This window comes from Balaenoptera acutorostrata, chromosome 19 (assembly GCF_949987535.1).
Source record: "Balaenoptera acutorostrata chromosome 19, mBalAcu1.1, whole genome shotgun sequence".
NCBI classification, from domain to species: domain Eukaryota; kingdom Metazoa; phylum Chordata; class Mammalia; order Artiodactyla; family Balaenopteridae; genus Balaenoptera; species Balaenoptera acutorostrata.
In genome coordinates, this window is record NC_080082.1 from 54359024 (window position 1) to 54379481 (window position 20458).

Below are 20458 nucleotides of genomic sequence, written 5' to 3' on the forward strand. Positions count from 1 at the left end.
CCCTTGGGGCCCAGGGAGCTGGAACCAAGACCTCAACCATGACCTGTCCTGCGTACCCCCTGACAGTGAGTGAACCCCCAGTCCCTGCCTTCTCGTGGCCCTGGTGGTACGTACTGCTGGGAGCAGTGGTGGCTGCTGCCTGTGTCCTCATCCTGGCCCTGTTCCTCGTCCACCGGCGGAAGAAAGAGACCCGCTATGGGTGAGTTGGGGCCACGTGGGTCGGAAGGCCAACATGGACTGGCATGGAGGGGCCGGAGGTGGGGAGACCGTGAGGAGGCTGGTGCAGGAGGAGAGGTTACCAAGAATCAGAATGAGGGGGCTTCCCTGGTGGCGCAGTGGTTAAGAATCCGCCTGCCAATGCAGGAGACATGTGTTCGAACCCTGGTGCGGGAAGATCCCACATGCCTTGGAGCAACTACGTGCGTGCACCACAACAACTGATCCTGCGCTCGAGAGCCCGCAAGCCACAATTACTGAACCCACGTGCCACAACTACTGAGCCCATGTGCCACAACTACTGAAGCCTGCATACCTAGAGTCCGTGCTCCGCAGCAAGAGAAGCCACCACAATGAGAAGTCCTCGCACCACAACGAAGAGGAGCCCCTACTCACCTCAACTAGAGAAAGCTTGCACACAGCAATGAAGACCCAATGCAGCCAAAAATAAATAAAATTAAAAAAAAAAAAAAAAAAAAAAAAAAAAGAATCAGAATGAGGGCAAGGCTCTGGGGAGTGAATGGAAAGGCAGAAGGTAGCCGTCCAAGCCTTGCTCAGCAAACACTGGAGGAGAGGGCAGGCAGGCCTGGGGTGGGGGGATGGCGCTCGCTTTCACTGTTGGTGGAAGGAGGGGGTTCCACATGGTTCTGCCCTGCCCTCATCTCCTCTCTATTCCCCCCAGAGAGGTGTTCGAACCAACAATGGAGAGGGGCGAGCTGGTGGTCAGGTACCGTGTTCGCAAGTCCTACAGCCGTCGGACCACTGAAGCCACCTGTAAGTGAACCCCATGCCTCCCTGCCTGGGTTTGGGATAAGAAGTATAGAGCTTTGGGTCTGCTGGGCTTCTGCAGATGCATGAACCAAAATTTTCTGAAGGCCTTGGAATACTAGGTTGTTGGAACCACACACAACCTTAGAATAATTGAATCTTAGACATAGTAAATCTTAGAAAGACCAAACTTAGAGCCATAGGATCTTAGAACAATGTAATAATGATGATAATGATAAAGACGATGAAGATGACAATGAAGAAGATGCTGCTGATGAAATGATTATGATGCTGATGATAACAGCCAACCCTAGCGCTTCCTCTGTGACAGGTGCTCTTCTAAGTGCTCTACACGTCACTTAATTTAATCCTCACAACAACCCAATGAGTTAGGTACGTTATCCCCCCGCCCCACTTCAGAGATGAGGAGGCTGCAGCATAGAGAGGTTAAGTAACTTGCTGGAGGCCACACAGCTTGTGAGCTGGAGAGTTGGGATTCAAACCCAGGCAGTTTCGCTCTCAAGTCCATCCTCTTAACTGCCTCTTGGAATTAAAGAATGTGAGAGAGGTAGAATAGATCTTGGCCTAAAAAATTATAATCCAGGGCTATAGACCCTTAGGATCTTAAAAATCATAGAATCTTAGAACTATAGACACTCAGAGGATTGTAGCGTTACGGAGGGTCCCAGCTAAGGAGGGACCTCAGACGCCATCCAGTCCAATCTCTTAATCTCTCCAGTTGGGGAAACAGATCCAGAAAGAAAAGGGACAGAGTTAGGTATCTTCCTGGCACACAGTGAGAAGACTGCCAGGGCCCCAGGGAGACACCAGAAGGGGCTGGGAAAGACATGTATTGAAAAGGAGAAGAAAGAGGAATTGAGGAGGTCACAGCAATCTAATGGAATAACGTGCAGCAGCAGTTCTCGAAGTGTGACCTGAGTCCCCGGGAGTACCCAAGACCTTCGCAGGAGGTCCACGAGGTCAAAATTATTTTCATATTAACACCAAGACATCTTTTGCCCTTTCGCACTCTCATTCCCTCGCAAGCACTCCATGGAGCTTTCCAGAGCCTTCCTAATATGTGATGATGTCATCGTCCTGTTGATTGATTGAACACGTGCTTGTGTATCCTTGTGTTTTGGAAATCTACCCATGGGACTTCCCTGGCAGTGGCGGTCCAGTGGTTAAGACTCCGTGCTCCCACTGCAGGGGGCGCGGGTTTGATTCCTGGTCGGGGAACTAAGATCCTGTATGCTGTGCCACGAGGCCAAAAAAAAAAAAGAAAATCTTTCCGTTTTCATTTTGAACACAATAAATACTGGTGTATAGATGACCCACATAAAAGAAAGCTCTTTTCAGGCCTCAATAACTTTAAGAATGTGACGGGGTCCTGAGGCCAATAAGTTGGAAAACGATTGCTACATAGCAGTGAAAATAATAAATCCAACTACACACAACAACTACATTACAATGATCTCATAGACGTTGTGTTGAGTGAAAGAAGCCAGACAAAAGAGAACATATTATGTGATTCCATGTTTATAACATCCCAAAACAGAAAAGACTAAAAGACTAAGAAAAGTCAGGGAAGTGGACTCTCCTGAGAGGGCAGGTCATGGTCTGTTCTTGACCTGGGTGCTAGTTACACTGCTGTGTTTGGTTTGTGAAAATCCATTGAGCTGCTCACTTATGATTTTTGCAGTTTATACTTCAATAAACAGTTAAGAAACGTCTGGTACGGCAGGACGCTAACCAATCAGGGTGCCCACTGGTGCAAGATTATGTGCCAGGCTCTAACCCTTTAGTTGCTGCTCTGGGGGAAGATTCAGGGGGTTTAGAGGAGAAGCTAGGGTGGGGCTGGGGAGGGTGCTCTGGGCATTAGCTAATTTTGAATGAATGCAGAAGTATTTCAGCATTTTAACAATGGGTATACAGGCATACCCTCAGAGATATGGTGGGTTTGATTCCAGACCACCACGATAAAGCAAATAACGCAATAAAGCGAGTCACACGCATTTTGGGGTTTCCCAGTGCATATATAAGTTATGTTTACACTATACTGCAGTCTACTAAGTGTGCAATAGCATTATATCTTTAAAAACAATGTACATACCTTAATTTTAAGTAGCTTTATTCCTGAAAAATGCCAACCACCATCTGAACCTTCAGTGAATTGTAGTAGTAACATCAAAGATCACTGATCACAGGTCATCATAACAAATATAAAAATAATGAAAAGTTTTGAAATATTGCGAGAATTACCAAAATGTGACACGGGGACACGAAGCAAGCAAATGCTATTGGGAAAACGGCGCCTATAGACTCGCTCGACACAAGGTTGCCACGGGTCTTCAATGTGTAAAAAACACAATATCTGCAAAGTGCAATAAAGCAAAGCGCAATAAAATGAGCACGCCTGTATCCCTATTGGCGCGTGTCGTCTGGATGTCAGCCCTCCTCCATGGCTCTGTCTACCCCTACCTCCCATGCAGTGAACAGCCTGGGCATCAGTGAAGAGCTGAAGGAGAAGCTGCGGGATGTGATGGTGGACCGGCATAAGGTGGCCCTGGGGAAGACCCTGGGAGAAGGTGAGTCCCCCCATAACACACACACACACACACACACACACACACACACACACACACTCACACATCTCCCTGAACCATGAAGTCCTCCCCACCCCCGCCCAGCCACAGGAAATGCAGTCCCTACGGCGCCCCCCTGAGGTCAGCATCTCTCTCTGGTCCCCCACAGGAGAGTTTGGAGCTGTGATGGAAGGCCAGCTCAACCAGGATGACTCCATCCTCAAGGTGGCTGTGAAGACGATGAAGAGTGAGTCTGTACATGCATGTGCACACATGCGGGATCCCCATCCCTTAATCTCAGGTCCCTTCCCTGTTCCCCTAAGGAAGCAGAAGAACCGGAAAGGTAACAGCAGTTTAGCCCAACCACAGAACCTCAGTGTTTCCGGACAGGAAATGGAGTCCCTGCCAGGTCCTTCAACAGAGGGAACTTAATACAGGGAGATTACTACAAAGGTGTAGGGAAAACTGAAGGAACAGCTGGGAGCAGTGAGACAATTAGCAGCAGCACTATGTCACTTCCACCCCCAGGCCCGAAGGGCAGAGGCAGGAAGTGGTGTTACCAGAGCCCACAGCCAGAGCTCCCTGATGGGATTTAGGAATCACAGAGTTAGGGGCTACCTTGTGGGAGCTCGAAACACAAAGGAGACACAGCCACCACCAAGGCAATACTGGAAGCAGAAAGAGAGAGGATGAAATGCCCTGACTTCTCCCCTCCACTCGCCCACCTGTCAATCTCCCATCAGTGCTTCCCATTGGCAGACTCCAACAGGAAACAGCAGGGAAGGGAGCCTGGGAAATGTAGTTTTCAAAGGGCCCAGCCCCCTGTGATGCATAGCAGGGCAGGGGAAGGTCGAGAATGAGGCACACCTGGCTTCATCATTTACTCGCTGTGTGATCTCAGGTTAGTGACTATCCCTCTCGGAGCCTCCCATTCCTCATCTGGAGAAAAGGATCATAACGTCCCTACCTCCTAGGGTGTTGTGTGGCAAAGCACTTAATGCTGGGGTTGGCACATTGAACTCACAATTAATGTGGACTAAAACCGTATTATTTACATCATCAGAGAGGGTGGGAGCCAGTCCAGGTTCACACAGCACAGGAAGTCCAGGGCCAAGTCCTTTCCACCTAGGGATGAAGCTTAGAGGGTCAGGCTGGAGGTAAGGGAGAAATGATCCTTTCAGAGTCACAGCGGCTAAAAGCTTGGGTTATGGAGTTATCACGCATTCCCTCATTCATCACTGAGTGCCTCTTGCATACCAGGTTATGTTCCTGACCTGGGTTTGAATCCCAGCTGTGTGACGCTGAGCAAGTCACTTTGCCTCTATGAGCCAGTGTCCTGAGTTGCAAAACAGGGACAAAGGTAGGGCTCCCAGGGCTGCTGCGACTGTGCTGGGAAGCAGCCTAGCACAGAGCCGCACATGGACCCCGGAGCCAGACTGCCTGCGTTTGAGCTCTGCCTAGTCCTCTTGCTAGCTGTGTGTGCCCTTAGGCAGGTTTCTTAACCATTCTGTACCTTGGTCTCCCCCATCTTTTTTCTTTTTTTAAATTTATTTATTTTTATTTTATTTATTTTTGGCTGCGTTGGGTCTTCGTTGCTGTGCGCGGGCTTTCTCTAGTTGTGGCGAGCGGGGGCTACTCTTCGTTGCGGTGCGCGGGCTTCTCATTGCGGTGGCTTCTCTTGTGGCGGAGCACGGGCTCTAGGCATGTGGGCTTCAGTAGTTGCGGCACGCTGACTCAGTAGTTGTGGCTGTCGGGCTCTAGAGCACAGGCTCAGTAGTTGTGGTGCACGGCCCTAGCTGCTCCGCAGCAAGTGAGATCTTCCCGGACCGGGGCTCGAACCCATGTCCCCTACACTGGCAGGCGGATCCACTGTGCCACCAGGGAAGCCCCTCCCCATCTTTAAAATGGGGAAAGTAATAGAAGCTCCTCAGAGGATTAAATGAGTTAATAGATGTAAAGCGCTGAATACAGCACCTGGTACTTACAAATCACGTCTGATAAAGAAGAAGAGGATGATGATGGTGATGAGGCCGAGGAGGAGGAGGGAAAGAGTCCTCCCTCCCCACCCCTCCTCCTCATCCACCTTCCTCTCCCCCCCAAGTTGCCATCTGCACAAGGTCAGAGCTGGAGGATTTCCTGAGTGAAGCCGTCTGCATGAAAGAATTCGACCACCCCAACGTCATGAGGCTCATTGGTGAGGGAGGGCAGATTTAGGGGGTCGACAGGCCCCGTGGAGGCCGCAGCAGAGGGAAGACCCCTCCCTTGGACACTGAGAAAATCAAACCTCCAGGCTTCCTCCTCCCCGCTCCCTGAGAGTCAGCAAGTTCCCCCCTTCCTCTCTCCCTCAGCTTGGAATGTGACATCTGACCTTTCCCAGAAATAGCTGAGGTCCCCAGGAGGGCTGGAGAAACAACCCTGGGAACAGTGCTGGAAATGGCTTCTCTGAAGCTTGGTCCATCACCCCCCTCCTCAACAATTTGGAGGCCAGACTTGAGGGGGAGGGAGAGACAGAAGGTGGGAGAGGGGGTGGCTTCCCCTTCTGCCCAACTCCAGTGACAGGGCTGCCTGGGGGCGCTCAGGCGTCTGTTTCCAGGGTTCTGAACGAGAGGGCTTCCCGGCACCCGTGGTCATCTTACCTTTCATGAAACACGGAGACCTACACAGTTTCCTTCTCTATTCCCGGCTTGGGGACCAGCCAGTGGTGAGAGCATTTTATTGTCTGGCCCACAAGTGTTAATGGAGCACCTAGCAGGTACCCAGCGCTGCTCAGACACTGGGAAGGCCAAGGTGACCAGGAGCCTGCTTGATGGAGCTGTCTGCCAGTGGGGGGACCAGACAATAAATAAGTTAAATAAATAAGCAAGATAATTTAAGTGCTAGGAAGGAAATAGAGCCGGATGAGTGACAGGGAGGCCAGGCAATTAATTTGGATGAACAGGGAAGGTCTCACTGAGGAGGGGAACTTGAAGGAGGAGCCAGCTGGTGGGAGGCGGGGAGATCTGGGAGAAAGCAGTCCCAGCAGAGGGTACAGCATGTGCAAAGGCTCAGAGGTGGGAACAAGTATGGCTTGTTTAAAGACCAGAAAGGGGGCTCCCTGCTGGAGCATATGTCAAGGGCAAGAACAATAGGAGATCAAGACAGAGAGGAAGGCAGGAGGGGATGACATAAGGCCGTGTTAGAAAGGGGTGGGATTTAATTCCTGGAGTCCTGGGAAAGCATCGCAGGGCAGAGCTAGGATGGAGGAAGGGAAGAGTGATAGATCTCGGGGACTCTGCTGACCTCTACTCCCTCCTGCCCCGGCCCCCCCCCCAGTTCCTGCCCACTCAGATGCTGGTGAAGTTCATGGCAGACATTGCCAGTGGCATGGAGTATCTGAGTACCAAGAGATTCATACACCGGGACTTGGCTGCCAGGAACTGCATGTGAGTTTCCACCCTTCCAGGAATCCCCCCTCCTTCCGGGACACCGCCCCCCGCCCCGCCCTCCTCCCCAGGATGGAAGAGGGCGCTAGACACACACAGCCTTCAGGCAGGTCAGAGCTCAGGCGTGGAATAGAGAGGTGAGCAAGGAGGCTGGGGCCAGCTTTCTGGAGGAGGTGGGCCCTGAACCGAGATCCTGAAGGAGTACTGGGATGTGAAGAAAAGTGACAAGAGGGAGGGCTCGGTGGGTAGCATGTGGTGAGCAAAAGGGCAGAGGTGACCGATGAGGGTGGTGACATTTAAGCTTCATCTTTGTCCCCATCCATGCTGAGTGTCTTACCTGGGGCTACCCTTGGGGAGGGGCCACACTGGATAAAGAGACCACACCCCCTGCCAAGGGACAAGCAGAAAATAGGCCAGAACCAGGGCTAAAGTGAGGACGAGGTGTGTGTGTGTACACACAGGCTTAGAATGTTAGTCTCATTACACTCTTGGACTCAGAAATAGGAGCTGGAGAATCAGAGAATCTTTGGGAATTCCCTGGTGGTCCAGTAGTTAGGACTCTACACTTTCACTGCTGAGGACCCAGGTTCGATCCCTGGTCGGGGAGCTAAGATCCCACAAACCACGCAGCATGGCCAAAAAAAAAAGAGAATCAGAGAATCTTCTATAAGACATGCAAATGTTCACAAATGTCTTTATTCCCCCCCGCCCCCCCACCCAGTTTTTTTTTTTTTTTTGGCCGTACCGCGAGGGCATGCGGGATCTTAGTTCCCGGACCAGGGATCGAACCCGTGACCCCTGCAGTGGAAGTGCGGAGTCCTAACCACTGGACCGCCAGGGAATTCCACGCCCCCCAAACTTTTTCCTTTGAAAAATTCCAAATCTGCAGAAAAGTTGAAAGAATTGTGCAATGAACACCCATATCTCCTCCTTGTTGAGATGTTGCCACATTTGTCCTCTCTTCTCTTTCTCTCTCTCCCCTCAACCATTTGAAAGTAAGTTGCCAAGATGTGACATTCCACCCCTAAATCTTCGGTAGGTATCTCCTAAAATCAGGACTTATGCCTAAACAATCACAATTCTGTTATCACACCAAAGAAGATTAACAATAATTCTGTAACACAACCTACTGTCATATCCATGTTCCAGTTCCTCCGATTGTCCTCCAAAATGTCTTTTCAGGATATTTTTTCCCCCAAAACCAGGATCTACGCAAAGTTCCCAGATTGCGTTTGGTTGTTGTACCCCTTTGGTCCCTTTTAATCTAGAATTACCCTCCACCACCACTACCTGTGTATAGTTTTGTGGCATATTCTTTTGGAAGAGATCAGGCCAGTTTTCTTGTAGGATGTCCCATGTATAAGTTGTGTCTGTTTCCTTGTGGTGGCATTTGCCTTGTTCCTGTGTTCCCTTTATTTCCTATAAACTGGAAAGGAGGTCTAAAGGCATGAATAGACTCAGTCAAAATGGAAGTTCTTTTATTTCTGTAATGTGGGCTGATCCTAGTCAAGCCCACAATGTAACAGTGACACAAAAAATCAGAGCGGACAATCAATTGTTGTACACCTGTCACGTTTTCTGTTAAGTTGTTAAAATATTAAAATACTTCCTTACCAGTTGGCAACTGGCCACTTCCCCAAGCTTCCCATGTGCTCCACAGCCACCAGCTTAGATGCCTGAATATCACCCATCTCCACCCCCCTCCCCCCAGACACAGCAGTTAAAGGTTAACTCCTAGCATACTAGGGGCCTCCAGGGTCTGTTCTGGTTGGTCATTACCCAAGTCCATCACCCTGGGTAGAAATCATCAATTCTTTTTTTTTTAATTAATTAATTAATTTATATTTATTTTTGGCTGCATTGGGTCTTCGTGGCTGCACGTGAGCCTCTCATTGCGGTGGCCTCTCTCGTTGTGGAGCACGAGCTCTAGGCACGCGGGCTTCAGTAGTTGTGGCACACGGGCTCAGTAGTTGTGGTGCATGGGCTTTGTTGCTCTGTGGCATGTGGGATCTTCCCAGACCAGGGCCCGAACCCGTGTCTCCTGCATTGGCAGGTGGATTCTTGACCACTGAGCCAGGAGGGAAGTCCCCGAAATCATCAATTCTTAAAAAAACAGAATCCCAGAAACTCAGATGCAAGAATCAGGGAATCTTCTATTTATATAAAGCACAAAAACAAGCACAAGTAATCCATGCTGCTAGAAGTGAAGATCTTGATCACCCTAGGAGGGGTAATTATACGCCAGGAAGGAAGGACCGGTAATCGTTCTTTCTCATTTTAAAAAATCAATGTCTATTCTACATACACTAAAATATGCACATTTTATGCATGCAGTTCAATGAATGTTTACGTGTCTATAGACCCATGGAAACAACCACCGCTAGATCAAGATAAAGAACATTTCTAGGCCCTTTGCAGGCTCTCTCCTGCCCTTCCCAGTCACTGCCCCCAAGGGGTAACTACTATTCTGTACTTTTGTCCCCATCAACTTCTGTCACCTCTTCTTAAATGTCATGTAAGTGGAATCGCAATTTTGACTCCTTTGTGTCTGGCTTATTTTGCTCAGCATGAAGTTTTGAGATTAGTCCATGTCATTGTACGTATCAGTAGTTCTTTTTCTTTGCTGTGTGGTATTCCATTGCACAGATGCCCCACGATGTTCTGTTTCTTAATCTGGTTTCTGGTTAACTGGGTGTGTTTATGAAAATTCAGTGAGCTCGGGCTTCCCTGTGGCGCAGTGGTTAAGGATCCGCCTGCCAATGCAGGGGACACGGGTTCAAGCCCTGGTCCGGGAAGATCCCACATGCCACAGAGCAACTAAGCCCGTGTGCCACAACTACTGAGGCTGCACTCTGGAGCCCATGAGTCAAACTGCTGAAGCCCGTGCACCTAGAGCCCATGCTCCTCAACAAGAGAAGCCACTGCAATGAGAAGCCCGTGCACCACAACAAAGAGTAGCCCCCGCTCACTGCAGCTAGAGAAAGCCCGCATGCAGCAACAAAGATCCAACTCAGCCAAAAATAAATTAATTAATTAATTTATTTATTTAAAAAAAATTCAGTGAGCTCTTCATTTAAGATTTGTGCATGTTTCTGTGTATATAGTATACTTCAAAAACACAGTTAAAAAAAAATCAGACTCCAACCCAAGGAGCCTAGGAAGGACCCTAGAATATGGCAAAAAGCCAGAGCTGGGAAGGCCCATAGCAGCCCTTTTCCCACCCACCTTTTACGGAGGGTATAAGAAGTAACACAGTTCCCTCCCAGTCTGGGGCAAGGCGGGGAGACTGATCCCCAGCCCCAAGCAGAACAGCCAGGGCAAGAGATGGAGACGTGTCTGAGAGTGAGGGCAGGATTTCCTGGTGGAGGGGGCTGATGCCGTGACCCCATTCCTCTCCCCAATCTGGTAGGCTGAACGAGAACATGTCGGTGTGTGTGGCGGACTTTGGGCTCTCCAAGAAGATCTACAACGGGGACTACTACCGCCAGGGACGCATCGCCAAGATGCCAGTCAAGTGGATCGCCATTGAGAGCCTGGCTGACCGCGTCTACACCAGCAAGAGCGATGTGGTACGTGCACCCCTGGCAGGAGTGGGGAGCAGGGGGAGGGCGTGGCCTGATCATCTCACACCAGACCTGGGCTCACAGGGACGTGAGGGCTTCCCTGCGCAGGGGTCCGCCACACGGACCATGTGTGGCGGGCATCTGTGAACGGTGGTGTGGACATGCCGGGGGTATGCACAGGCCCATGGGTGCATGGTAACAGGTTGCTACATGGGATATGTAGACAGTTTAGGTTGGGAGAGGCAGTGGTAAGTGTATACGTGTATAGCCAGGGTGTGGAGGGGGACCCGAGACCACGTGTCCGTGGAGCGTATAATTGTTTGCACGGGTGGGCAGGTCTATGTGTGCACACAAGTTGCCTCTGTAACTGCGTACCTGTACCAAAGTGTTTCTGTGAATAGCTGTGATGCACCCACAAAGATAGCTGTGTCCACGTAAGTGTGGGGATACCCATGTATCTGTATGTTGGGTGAGGGTGTCTGTGCAGGAGGCACCCCCTAAGTTCTCTCCCTTCTGCCCCACCACAGTGGTCCTTTGGGGTGACAATGTGGGAGATTGCCACTCGAGGCCAGACCCCATATCCAGGAGTGGAGAACAGCGAGATTTATGACTACCTGCGCCAGGGAAACCGCCTGAAGCAGCCTGTGGACTGTCTGGACGGACTGTGAGGACCCTTAGTATCCCCTCCCCCCATCTCAGATTTTACCCCAAAACCCTGAGCACCCCGCATGGCCCTGACATATCCAGGACCCTCTAAAACCACATGATCCCTCAGACTGTTGAGGAACCCACCTGCCCCCTTCACCCATGCTCCACGGAACCACTATTAGCCCATGAGGCATGAATTAGCAAAAGGTGCCCTTTCCTCCTTTGCTGTGTGTGTGGAACGCAGGCTGGAGCAGCACCCTACCCCGGCCAGGTATCCGTGGGCAGTGAATAATGACACGTCCCCACTCGCAAAGAATTCTAATTCCTCCCAGGCTCCTGAGCACCCACACTCCCCCCCCCCCCAAAAGTGCTCTTCAACACCCAGAGCCCTCTGCCAAACCCTTATAATGAGCTTGTCCAAACTCTCCAGGCTCCTGTGAGATGTTCTCAGAATCCTTCAGGGTGGTGCTTATCAAACTTTGCCATCCCATGGAACACACAGAGGAGAGCACTTTGGGGGTAAAGAGAAGATGTTGCTTGGGTCAGGAGGGGAGAGCCTGGGGCTTCAGACTCTCCAGGTCCTCCTTGGGTGCTCCAAGAGCTGAGGGCAGGAAGAATAGCTAACATTTCTATAGAATTTACTAGAAGGTATGGTTTTAAGTGTTCTGCGTGCATTAAGTCATTTGGTCCTCACTACAGCCATATGAAGTGGGTTGGCACCCTTATTATTCCCATAGGCAGCTGATGCGCAACTGAGGCCCACGTCAAGGGAAAATCATTTGCCAAAGGCTGCATAGCTGGTGTATTAGTTATCTATATCCCCAAAATCCAGTAGCTTAAAACAACAGGCATTTATTACCTCGCATGGTTTCTGAAGGTCAGGAGTCTGGGAACAGCTTAGCAGGGTAATTCTGGATCAGGGTTTCTAATGAGGTTACAGTCAAGATGTCAGCTGGGGCTGAAGCCATCTGAAGTTTGAGACTGGAAGATCTCTTGCAAGGTGGCTCACTCACATGGCTGTGGCAGAAGGCCTCAGTCCCTTGCCACGTGGACCCCTCTATAGTGCTGCTTGAGTTTCCTCATGACATGGTGGCTGGCCTCCCCCAGATGAGCATTCCAAGAGAAAGAACAAGGAGGAATCCACAATACCTTTTCAACCTAGTCTCAGAATCACACACACTATCATTGCTGCCGAGTCAGAATCCAGTGACTAAATCCAGCCCACACTCAAGGGGAGGGAAGGTAGCCTCCATCTTTTCAAGGGAGGAATGTCAAAGAATTTGAGTACATATTTAATTTTATTTATTTATTTATTTATTTATTTATTTATTTATGGCCACGCCGTGTGGCATGCGGGATCTTAGTTCCCAGACCAGGGGCCGAACCCGTGCCCCCTGCAGTGAGAGCACAGAGTCTTAACCACTGGACCGCCAGGGAAGTCCCTGAGTACATATTTTAAACCAATACAGCTTGCAAAGCTTTGATGCTAGAGTCTGTTCTGGGGAACCACACTGGGAAGCTTTACTCTAGCAAACCCTCACTAGAACATCACCCCCTACCCAGAGAGATTTCCCAAGACTTTTTCCAGTTCCTGAGTGTGTCTGTCCCAGGACCCACCTCAGAAACTCTTGAGAATTCCCAAGTCCCCATAGATGCCCCCCGAACTGCTACAGTTTCCTCCACTCCCTTGTAATACCCTCAGTCCTCTGAGTGTCCTAAAATACCCCCAAGCTCCCAGAATGCTCCCCTGTTCAGTCTCCCACTCCTCATTTTGCTACCCTAGGTATGCCCTGATGTCCCAGTGCTGGGAGCTAAACCCCCGAGACCGGCCGAGTTTTGCAGAGCTTCGGGAAGATCTGGAGAACACGCTGAAGGCCCTGCCCCCTGCCCAGGAGCCAGACGAAATCCTCTATGTCAACATGGATGAGGGTGGGGGTCATCCTGAACCACTTGGAGCTGCTGGAGGAGCTGACCCCCTAACTCAGCCTGACCCTAAGGATTCCTGCAGCTGCCTCACCGCCGCTGAGGTCCATCCTGCTGGACGCTATGTCCTCTGCCCTTCTACAGCTCCTGGCCCCGCCCTGCCTGCTGACAGGAGCTCCCCAGCACCCCCAGGGCAGGAGGATGGCGCCTGAGACAACCCTCCACCTGGGACTCCCTCTCAGGACCCAAGCTAGGCACTGCCACTGGGGGACCCCCCCCCTCACTTTCCCACTCCAGGCTTTACCCCCAACCTTAGCCCTCTCCTCCTACCCATTCCACTTCCATCCCAGACAGGTCCTCTCCCTTTTCCACACCTTAGTGTCCCCATGTGTAAAAGGAAGGGATTGGACTGCAATCCCTAAGGGTCCTCCCAGGTCTAACATTCCAAGATTCTAGATTCTAAGGTTTAAAGAGTCTAGATTCAGAGGTTCTAAGTTTCAAAGATGAGTCTGATTCTAAGGACCTGAAATTCCAAAGTCTCTAATTCTAAAGTGCTAAGGTTCTAGACATGGAAGTTCTAAGGCCTATATTCTAAGGCTGTGAGATTCTATGGCTCTAGACTTTTCTGGTTCTAAGATTCTTGATAAAGCCCACAAGATTTTAGGTTCTAAAGCCCTAAGATTCTAATTCTAGGATCTAAGGCTCTATGATTCTAGATTTTATTTTTCTAGGGTTCTGAATCCCTAGAGTGTAAGATTCTACAATTGTAAAAATTCTACAATTCTAGACATGGAGGTTCTAAGGTCTGATGTTCTAAAATTTGATGTTCCGAGCCTCATAGAGTATAATTTCTCTGGCTGTAAAATTCTAGATCATAAAGCTTCAAGATTTGATCTTCTCAAGTTCTAAGATTCTAATGCTGGTCAGTTATAGGTTCTAAGGCTTTATGGTCCTCGAAACTTTTGTTATGAGATTCTGGATCCTAAAGATCTAAAATGCTAGAATCTGCAATTAGAAAGTTCTAAGAGTTTAAAGATGGAGGTTCTAAGGTCTAATGTTCTAAGATGCAATGTTCCAAAACCTAGTCTAAGAACCTAGATTCTCTATGTCTAAGATTCCGGATCATATGCTTCAAGATTCTAGATTATTAAACTCTAAGATTCTAATGTTGTTCTGTTCTGTGTTCCAAGGCACTCTAGATCCTATTGGTCCAAGATTCTGGATCCTCAGCATCTATGGTATAAGACTCTACAGTTGGTGGTGACTAACCAGATGCCAAAGTTTTAATCATTTTTAATTTTGGACACCTTTAAGTTCTATGCTGCATTCTGTCTTTCTAGGATTTTAGTTAAGGGGCCAAGAATTCACAGTTCTAAGTCTTAAGATTCTAGGCACTATAGTTCTAAGATTCACATGTTGTAAGATTCTAAAAGTCTACAGGTCTAGAATTCTAAGATACAATTCCAAGGTTTTAAACTTATAGTTTTATCCTTTGTGGGATAGTTTTATCCTTCCCTTCTTAGCCACCTCTGCTTCCTCTTCCCCTCATGTGGGGTGTGCACCCTCAAGCCTGTGCAATGCATTAAGGATGCCTCCTTTCCCCAAAGGACAAACTCCCTCCTCTGGGGCCATGCTGCCCCCCTGAGCCAGTCCCTTATGCCCCCTGAACAGAGTGTGGACTCTGAAACCTCCAGAGGGGCTCAGATCCCATAAAACTTTGTAACCATGCTTCTGTCTCCTCTTGTCTCCACTTAGCTGTCATATGGCCCCTCTCCCTGGCAACTCAGTTTCCCCAGTAAAAAGGAGGGTTTGGTGGGGTCTTGGAGTTCTCCCCTCACTAAAGAGGGTAGAAATGAACATATACATAGACAAAAAGACAGGCAAACAAAAGCAGACTCACTGAAACCCCTAGTGAGGAATAGGCACATAGATATTCACAGGGTCACACAGAGACCCTACCCCTCTCCAAAGTAACAGACCCATGAATTAATGGACATACTCAAGCACACCTGGTCACAAATACAGAGACACAAATTCAGACACAGAGAAACACAAAATTACACAGATACAAACATGTTTACATACATGCACAGGCAGGCAGTCACCGGGAATAGGAAGAAACTAGAGTAACAGATACATACACAAATACTCAGAAATATAGAGTACGTAGAGGACACTCACACACCCAAACGTTCAGATTCACATAGAAACACAGGCACAGAGCACCTCCGATCATCACGAGCCCGCAAAGGGACTCCTGCCAAGACAAGCCCACTGTGTTTTGCAAGCATCGCAGGCACAAGTTCCTGGGTGTGTCCAGCAGCAGATGGAGGAATCCTTGGCAGCGCCCGGACGCCCCCAGGTGGTGGCTCCTGCGAACCGAGAACGGTTCAATCCGGGCCACAAACTTTTTTAGAACAAATCATTGTGGAAAGCTGGGAGGAGAGAGGAAGTCGGACGTGGGCGAGGGGCGGGGTGTCTGGACTGGAACCTACGGGCCCACGTGAGTGTCTGTCCCGCTTCTGAGTGGGTGCTGTGTGTCTATGTTGCCGTGGTGTAAGCTTGTAGTGTAACTGTCCTGTGTGTCTTTATCATTTGAAGCCGCCTGCCTGTGGCGACCTTAGTGGGCTCATCTACACCGAAGTTTGGTGTATTATCCCCTGAATTGATGCTTCTGATCCCACACACGCCATTTGTTTATCTGTGTTGTGTGTGCGCCTTTGTCTAAGTAGAGGTTTTGTGTGGCTTTTGTGGGCTTTAGGTACGGCTCAGTGGGCAGCGGGCGTTTGCATTGTGTATCTCGGTAGTGTACCTTACAGAAGCTTTGTGTCTTTTGAGTTAGAGGCGACAGGTGGTGCAGTGTTAGACATTGTGAAACTCTGTGGAGTTTAGTAGAGTGAGGCTTAACTACGGACCTGTGTGTTTGAGCTTGTCAATATAGACACCGAACAGGCGGATCTACTGAACAGCAGTTTAGAGGATGTGGGGTAGAGACCCCTGAAACTGTGGAGGTCTTTCCGGAGGGGAAGGCTCTATGATCGCGTGCAGAGTGCCCATTCCACGTATGATACCAACCATAGAGGAAGACGGTAGCGCAGCTATAAAGAGGCGCCCCGTGAGATGTACTATCAAAGGGGAGAGAGTGCGATTCCCTTTACAAGTTTTCTCCCGCTGTTAGTCTAGCCTCTATTTTCAAACCTTCAGGATTCTCTTAAGTCAAAGGGTTGCTTTTCATAAAGGCAACTGAGTTTCTTCCAGATTAAGAATAATTTATCCACTTAATCTCGATTTCGTATACTTCCCTCTACAGCAATATTCGTAAGGCCGACCGTAACCAGAACGGCCAATCCGGGTAGGTTTTCCTAAAACGATGCAACTGTACTAGCTTTAGTGAGATAAGACAGTAACTGAGATTGGTGGACAGACTGTTTTGAAACCGCCCTAACGGCAAGGGGCAGGTCCTTAGTGAATTCATCTCTTTCCGGTTTCCTAAAGGCAATCGTGAAAGGGGGGCGGGGGTGTCTGCCGACCCTCCATTTGATTGGTTTCTAGTGGTTTTACCCGCTTGTACTCCTCTAGGGGCGGGAGATTTAGACCAATCAAGATATGTGTTACAGAGACACTAGTTTGATGAAAGGACCGCACAGGAAAGGCCGTGGGTGGGGGGAGAAACGTTCATTCTGAGATCTCATCACTGATTGGCCCAAATCTTTACTCCCTTTCCCTCATTTGACCCTACGTGAGCGGGCGCGCGGGCACTACCCAATCACCGCGCGCTCCTCCTCCCTCCTTTTCCCGCCCTCCCGCTTCGGCCCCGGCACCGACGTAGGCTAACGCTTCCTCCCCGGCAGCTCCTAAGCCCTTTCTTTGACGTTCTTTTGAAAGACGCGCTCTGATTGGCTGAGCCCCGGGGTTCGCGCCCGTTGCCCCCATGCGATGGCCAATTGGCACCCGTGTTGCATCGCACGGGGCCACGGAGGGGGGGGAGGCGGTGGCGGCGGCCATTTTGAGCCGCCGCCGCCGCCATTGGAGTGGGGGGCCCCCCCCTTTCCCCCTTCGCCTCCTGACAGGAAAGGTTTAAGGGGGACTGAGCCCTGGGAGGCCGGGCCGGGCTCGGGGGCCGCCCCGGGGGCCCGGGCCATGGATGTGCGCCGTCTGAAGGTGAACGAACTTCGCGAGGAGCTGCAGCGCCGCGGCCTGGACACTCGCGGCCTCAAGGCCGAGCTTGCTGAGCGGCTGCAGGCGGCGCTGGAGGCCGAGGAGCCCGACGACGAGCGGGAGCTCGAGGCCGACGACGAACCGGGGCGACCTGGGCACAACAACGAGGAGGTCGAGACCGAGGGGGGCTCCGAGCTGGAGGGGACCGCGCAGCCACCGCCGCCCGGGCTGCAGCCGCACCCGGAGCCCGGCGGCTACTCGGGGCCGGACGGACATTGTGAGAGTGCGCGGGGCGGGGGCCGGGGAGCCCGGAGTCCGGGCCGAGGAAGGGCTGTGGGACGCGGGATCCCGGCGCCTGAGGTCGGGGAGACGATCTGAGGATCGGGGGATCGCGCCATCCGCCGCTGAAAAGGATCTGGGGACAAGGCCCTTGGGACGACCAGGGGGTGGATCCTGGCGTTCGGTGCAGGGGAGATACTGGAGTGGGGGCTCTCGGTTTCGGAGATGAGGAAGGTCCGGGGGTGTAGAGGATTCCGGAGCCTAGGGCTCGGAAACCGGAAGCCGTGGTTTCTGGAGCCGGAGACAGTCGGAAGAACAGGAGGTTTTCTATCGGGGGACCGAGGAGGATCTTGGAAATGGTGATCTTAGGGTTTGCAGCTGGGTAGGCTTGGGAGCCATGCTAGCCCAGTCTATGGGCTGGGCGTTGGGAGCCGTGTTTTCAGGGCTGGGAGAGTTTTGAGGATGGAGGATCCTGGAGTTTGCTGCTGGATGTGGTACCGAGAATTCTTATGGGTTGGTTAAAATGGAGTGCTGGTGTCTGGCCGGGGAGGGTCTGATGGACTGTGTGTTCTGGTGTTTGACTGGGGAGCACTTAGGGGATGTGGGAGACCACCACGTGATTGTACTAGGGGGGACTCCCATCTGACTGAGGATGGCCTGGGGGACTCAGATCCGGGGCTGAAAGGCCAACCTTGAGGCAGGGGCAACCTGGGCATTTGGTGCTGGCAATCTGGGGACCTTCTGGTTGACTTGTAGAGGAGGTGTATGGAACCTTGGTGGCCAGAAGTTGGTGGGGGAGAGAAGGATGCCTTACTGGGTGGGAGACCTGGAGGTCTAGAACTGGGAAGGCTCTGAGAACAGATAACGCAGTGGCTACTGCTGAATGGTCTTAGATTAACAGTATGGGATGTTTGGAGAACAAGGGTAGCTGGCGGGGGTGGGGGGCGGTGGTAGATAACAAGTAGATACTCGATGGGAGTATCTAGGGGATAGAGGATCCTTGTGTCTAGCACAGGAGTGTGTAGCTGGTCTGTCAAATATAGGGGAGGGGAGAGTGTGTAGGATGTGGAGGGTGAAAGAAAACCTGTTGACTTGGCTGGGGACCTCAGGGTGGAGTAGGGGGAAGTGTTTCTGGGGCTGAGCATCTCCACAAGAGGGCTCCTTGGTCCCCAGAAGCAGTTGTTTTTGTGCCCAGGGATTGGAGGGGCCTCAAGGGGTAGCTGGGAACCTGTGCATCAGCCAGAAGGTGTGACTCTGAAGGAGAGGGGATGGAGTAGATCTGTTACTTTCTGAAGGGAGGCGACCCCGATATGGGAGGGACTAAATCTGGAGTTAGAAAAGGGTGGCTTTCTAGCAGGACAGGGATCGGAGAGGTTAAAGAGTAAGTAGAAAGGACTTTGGCATTCAGAGTTTGTGTTGTTTCTCTGAAAAGAGAGTATCCTCAGCCATAGGGCTAAGGAAATGGGGAGAGTAAGGGGGTCAGAGAAGAGACTGGATTTGGGGTTGGCATTGGGTATTTACTTGTTGAAGAGAGATGGAATCTCCTGGAGCAGGGCAATCTGAGGGTAGGTTTGGGGTGGAGAGCGATTGTCTAGGACTCAGATGCTGGGAAAAGTACTTCCCATTGCAGAGACCTGTGAAGGAAGGAAGGAGGGGCCCAGTGTGCCTGCCTAGGGCAGGCGAGACCCTGGCAGGAATGCCTAGGAAGAAGGGCCAATGGCTGGAGGCGGCTCCAAAGAAAAGTGATGTGCTTTAGAGCATAGGCTCTAGACTCAGATTTTGTCTTGGGCAAGTCGCTTCCCCTCTGTGAGCCCTGGTTCCGTTGTGTGTAAAATTGGGATAATAATAGTGTCCCCACCCCCCAGGGTTGTTATGAATGAGATTACGTTCATAAGGGGCTTAGCACTGGACCTGTCTATTATTAGGAAGTGGATGTTTTAGAGAGTGGAGAAGGGCCCCAGAACCCTAGCTTCTCTGAGCACGGCTTCCTCTGTGAGCACAGGAGATTCTCAGAAAGAGAGGTGTGAGGCTTCCGTGGCGAGAAGAACACTGTGCTTGGAGCCTGGAAGAAAGAAAATGGTTTGAAAGGGTCCCCTGTGTTCTAATTAAGGAGTTATTCTGTGTCTTCCTTTCTCCCCTACTCCTTACAACAAAATCCTTTGGGTCCCTTTTTATGCTCCCCTCCAACCCTTCCTTCAACCCTGGTAAACAGACCTGTAGCAGACCACGTGATCTGTGACTTTCCTCCCTTTGGCCGCACCTGGTTTGTGCCCAGATATATTTGTCCTCTGAGAAAGGATCCAATCAGTTAGCAAGCAGCAGAATAGTCTGCCCTTCCCTGTGGTTCTGCCTCACTAGTCCTGGCACAGCCACTAGTAGGGCTCTGGAGGCACCTAGCAAAGCTTGCCCCTGGGGTGGAGAACCTGCTTACTACTAACCCTAGGTTTCCAGAGTTCTCTCTGGGTTTGCCTACAAGGTTCTTGAGGGAGTTTCAGGTTTTAGTCCCACCTCTGAGCTCTCACATGTGTCATCCCAAGCCCAGGAATGTTTTCTCCATTCTTGTCACTGAATTATCATCACCTATGTATCCTTTGAGTAAAGGCTTATCTCTTACTTTCTGGGTCCCTGATCTTAGCCCCTGGTACTTCTTCATAGCCCTTAACCCAATCATAATTTTTGTGCTTACGTATTTGTTTAACGTGTGTCTGTCTTACTAAACTGAAGGTTTTAGTGAGGCAAGCTTATTCTCAGCTGTATCCCAGCATCTGGTATGTAGTATGTACTCCATAAATAGTTGATGTTATTATTCTTTTTCCTTTCTTTCTTTCTTTCTTGTTTTTTTGGCCATGCCGCATAGTTTGCGGGATCTTAATTCCCCAACCAGGGATTGAACCCT

The 20458-nt window shown here is 50.6% G+C and overlaps 2 protein-coding genes across 12 annotated transcripts in view; both read left to right on the forward strand.

Annotated features, from left to right (window-relative positions):
* Positions 1-14291, forward strand: part of AXL (AXL receptor tyrosine kinase) — a 30289-nt gene extending 15998 nt beyond the window's left edge. For 3 of the 4 annotated variants that reach the window (XM_057534931.1, XM_007166798.2, XM_007166797.2), the window contains 10 exons: positions 67-199; positions 899-990; positions 3477-3572; positions 3739-3816; positions 5671-5763; positions 6149-6270; positions 6882-6991; positions 10401-10560; positions 11082-11218; positions 12986-14291. In XM_057534931.1, coding sequence (XP_057390914.1) covers positions 67-199; positions 899-990; positions 3477-3572; positions 3739-3816; positions 5671-5763; positions 6149-6270; positions 6882-6991; positions 10401-10560; positions 11082-11218; positions 12986-13337 — 1373 coding nt within the window. In that variant the 3' untranslated portion in view covers positions 13338-14291. The remainder of the gene's footprint in view (positions 1-66; positions 200-898; positions 991-3476; positions 3573-3738; positions 3817-5670; positions 5764-6148; positions 6271-6881; positions 6992-10400; positions 10561-11081; positions 11219-12985) is intronic. The other variant, XM_057534932.1, reaches the window with a different exon arrangement.
* Positions 14292-15508: 1217 nt separating this feature from the next.
* HNRNPUL1 (heterogeneous nuclear ribonucleoprotein U like 1) overlaps positions 15509-20458 on the forward strand; it is a 35669-nt gene continuing 30719 nt past the window's right edge. For 2 of the 8 annotated variants that reach the window (XM_057534926.1, XM_057534929.1), the window contains exon 1: positions 17315-17454. Coding sequence is in view for 3 of the 8 variants with exons in the window: in XM_057534925.1 (XP_057390908.1) it covers positions 17266-17560 (295 nt within the window). In the remaining 5 variants the exon portion in view is untranslated. Of the gene's footprint in view, positions 15629-17100; positions 17561-17805; positions 17945-20458 lie in introns of those variants that run through there. The other 6 variants (XM_057534928.1, XM_057534925.1, XM_057534923.1 and 3 more) reach the window with 6 other exon arrangements.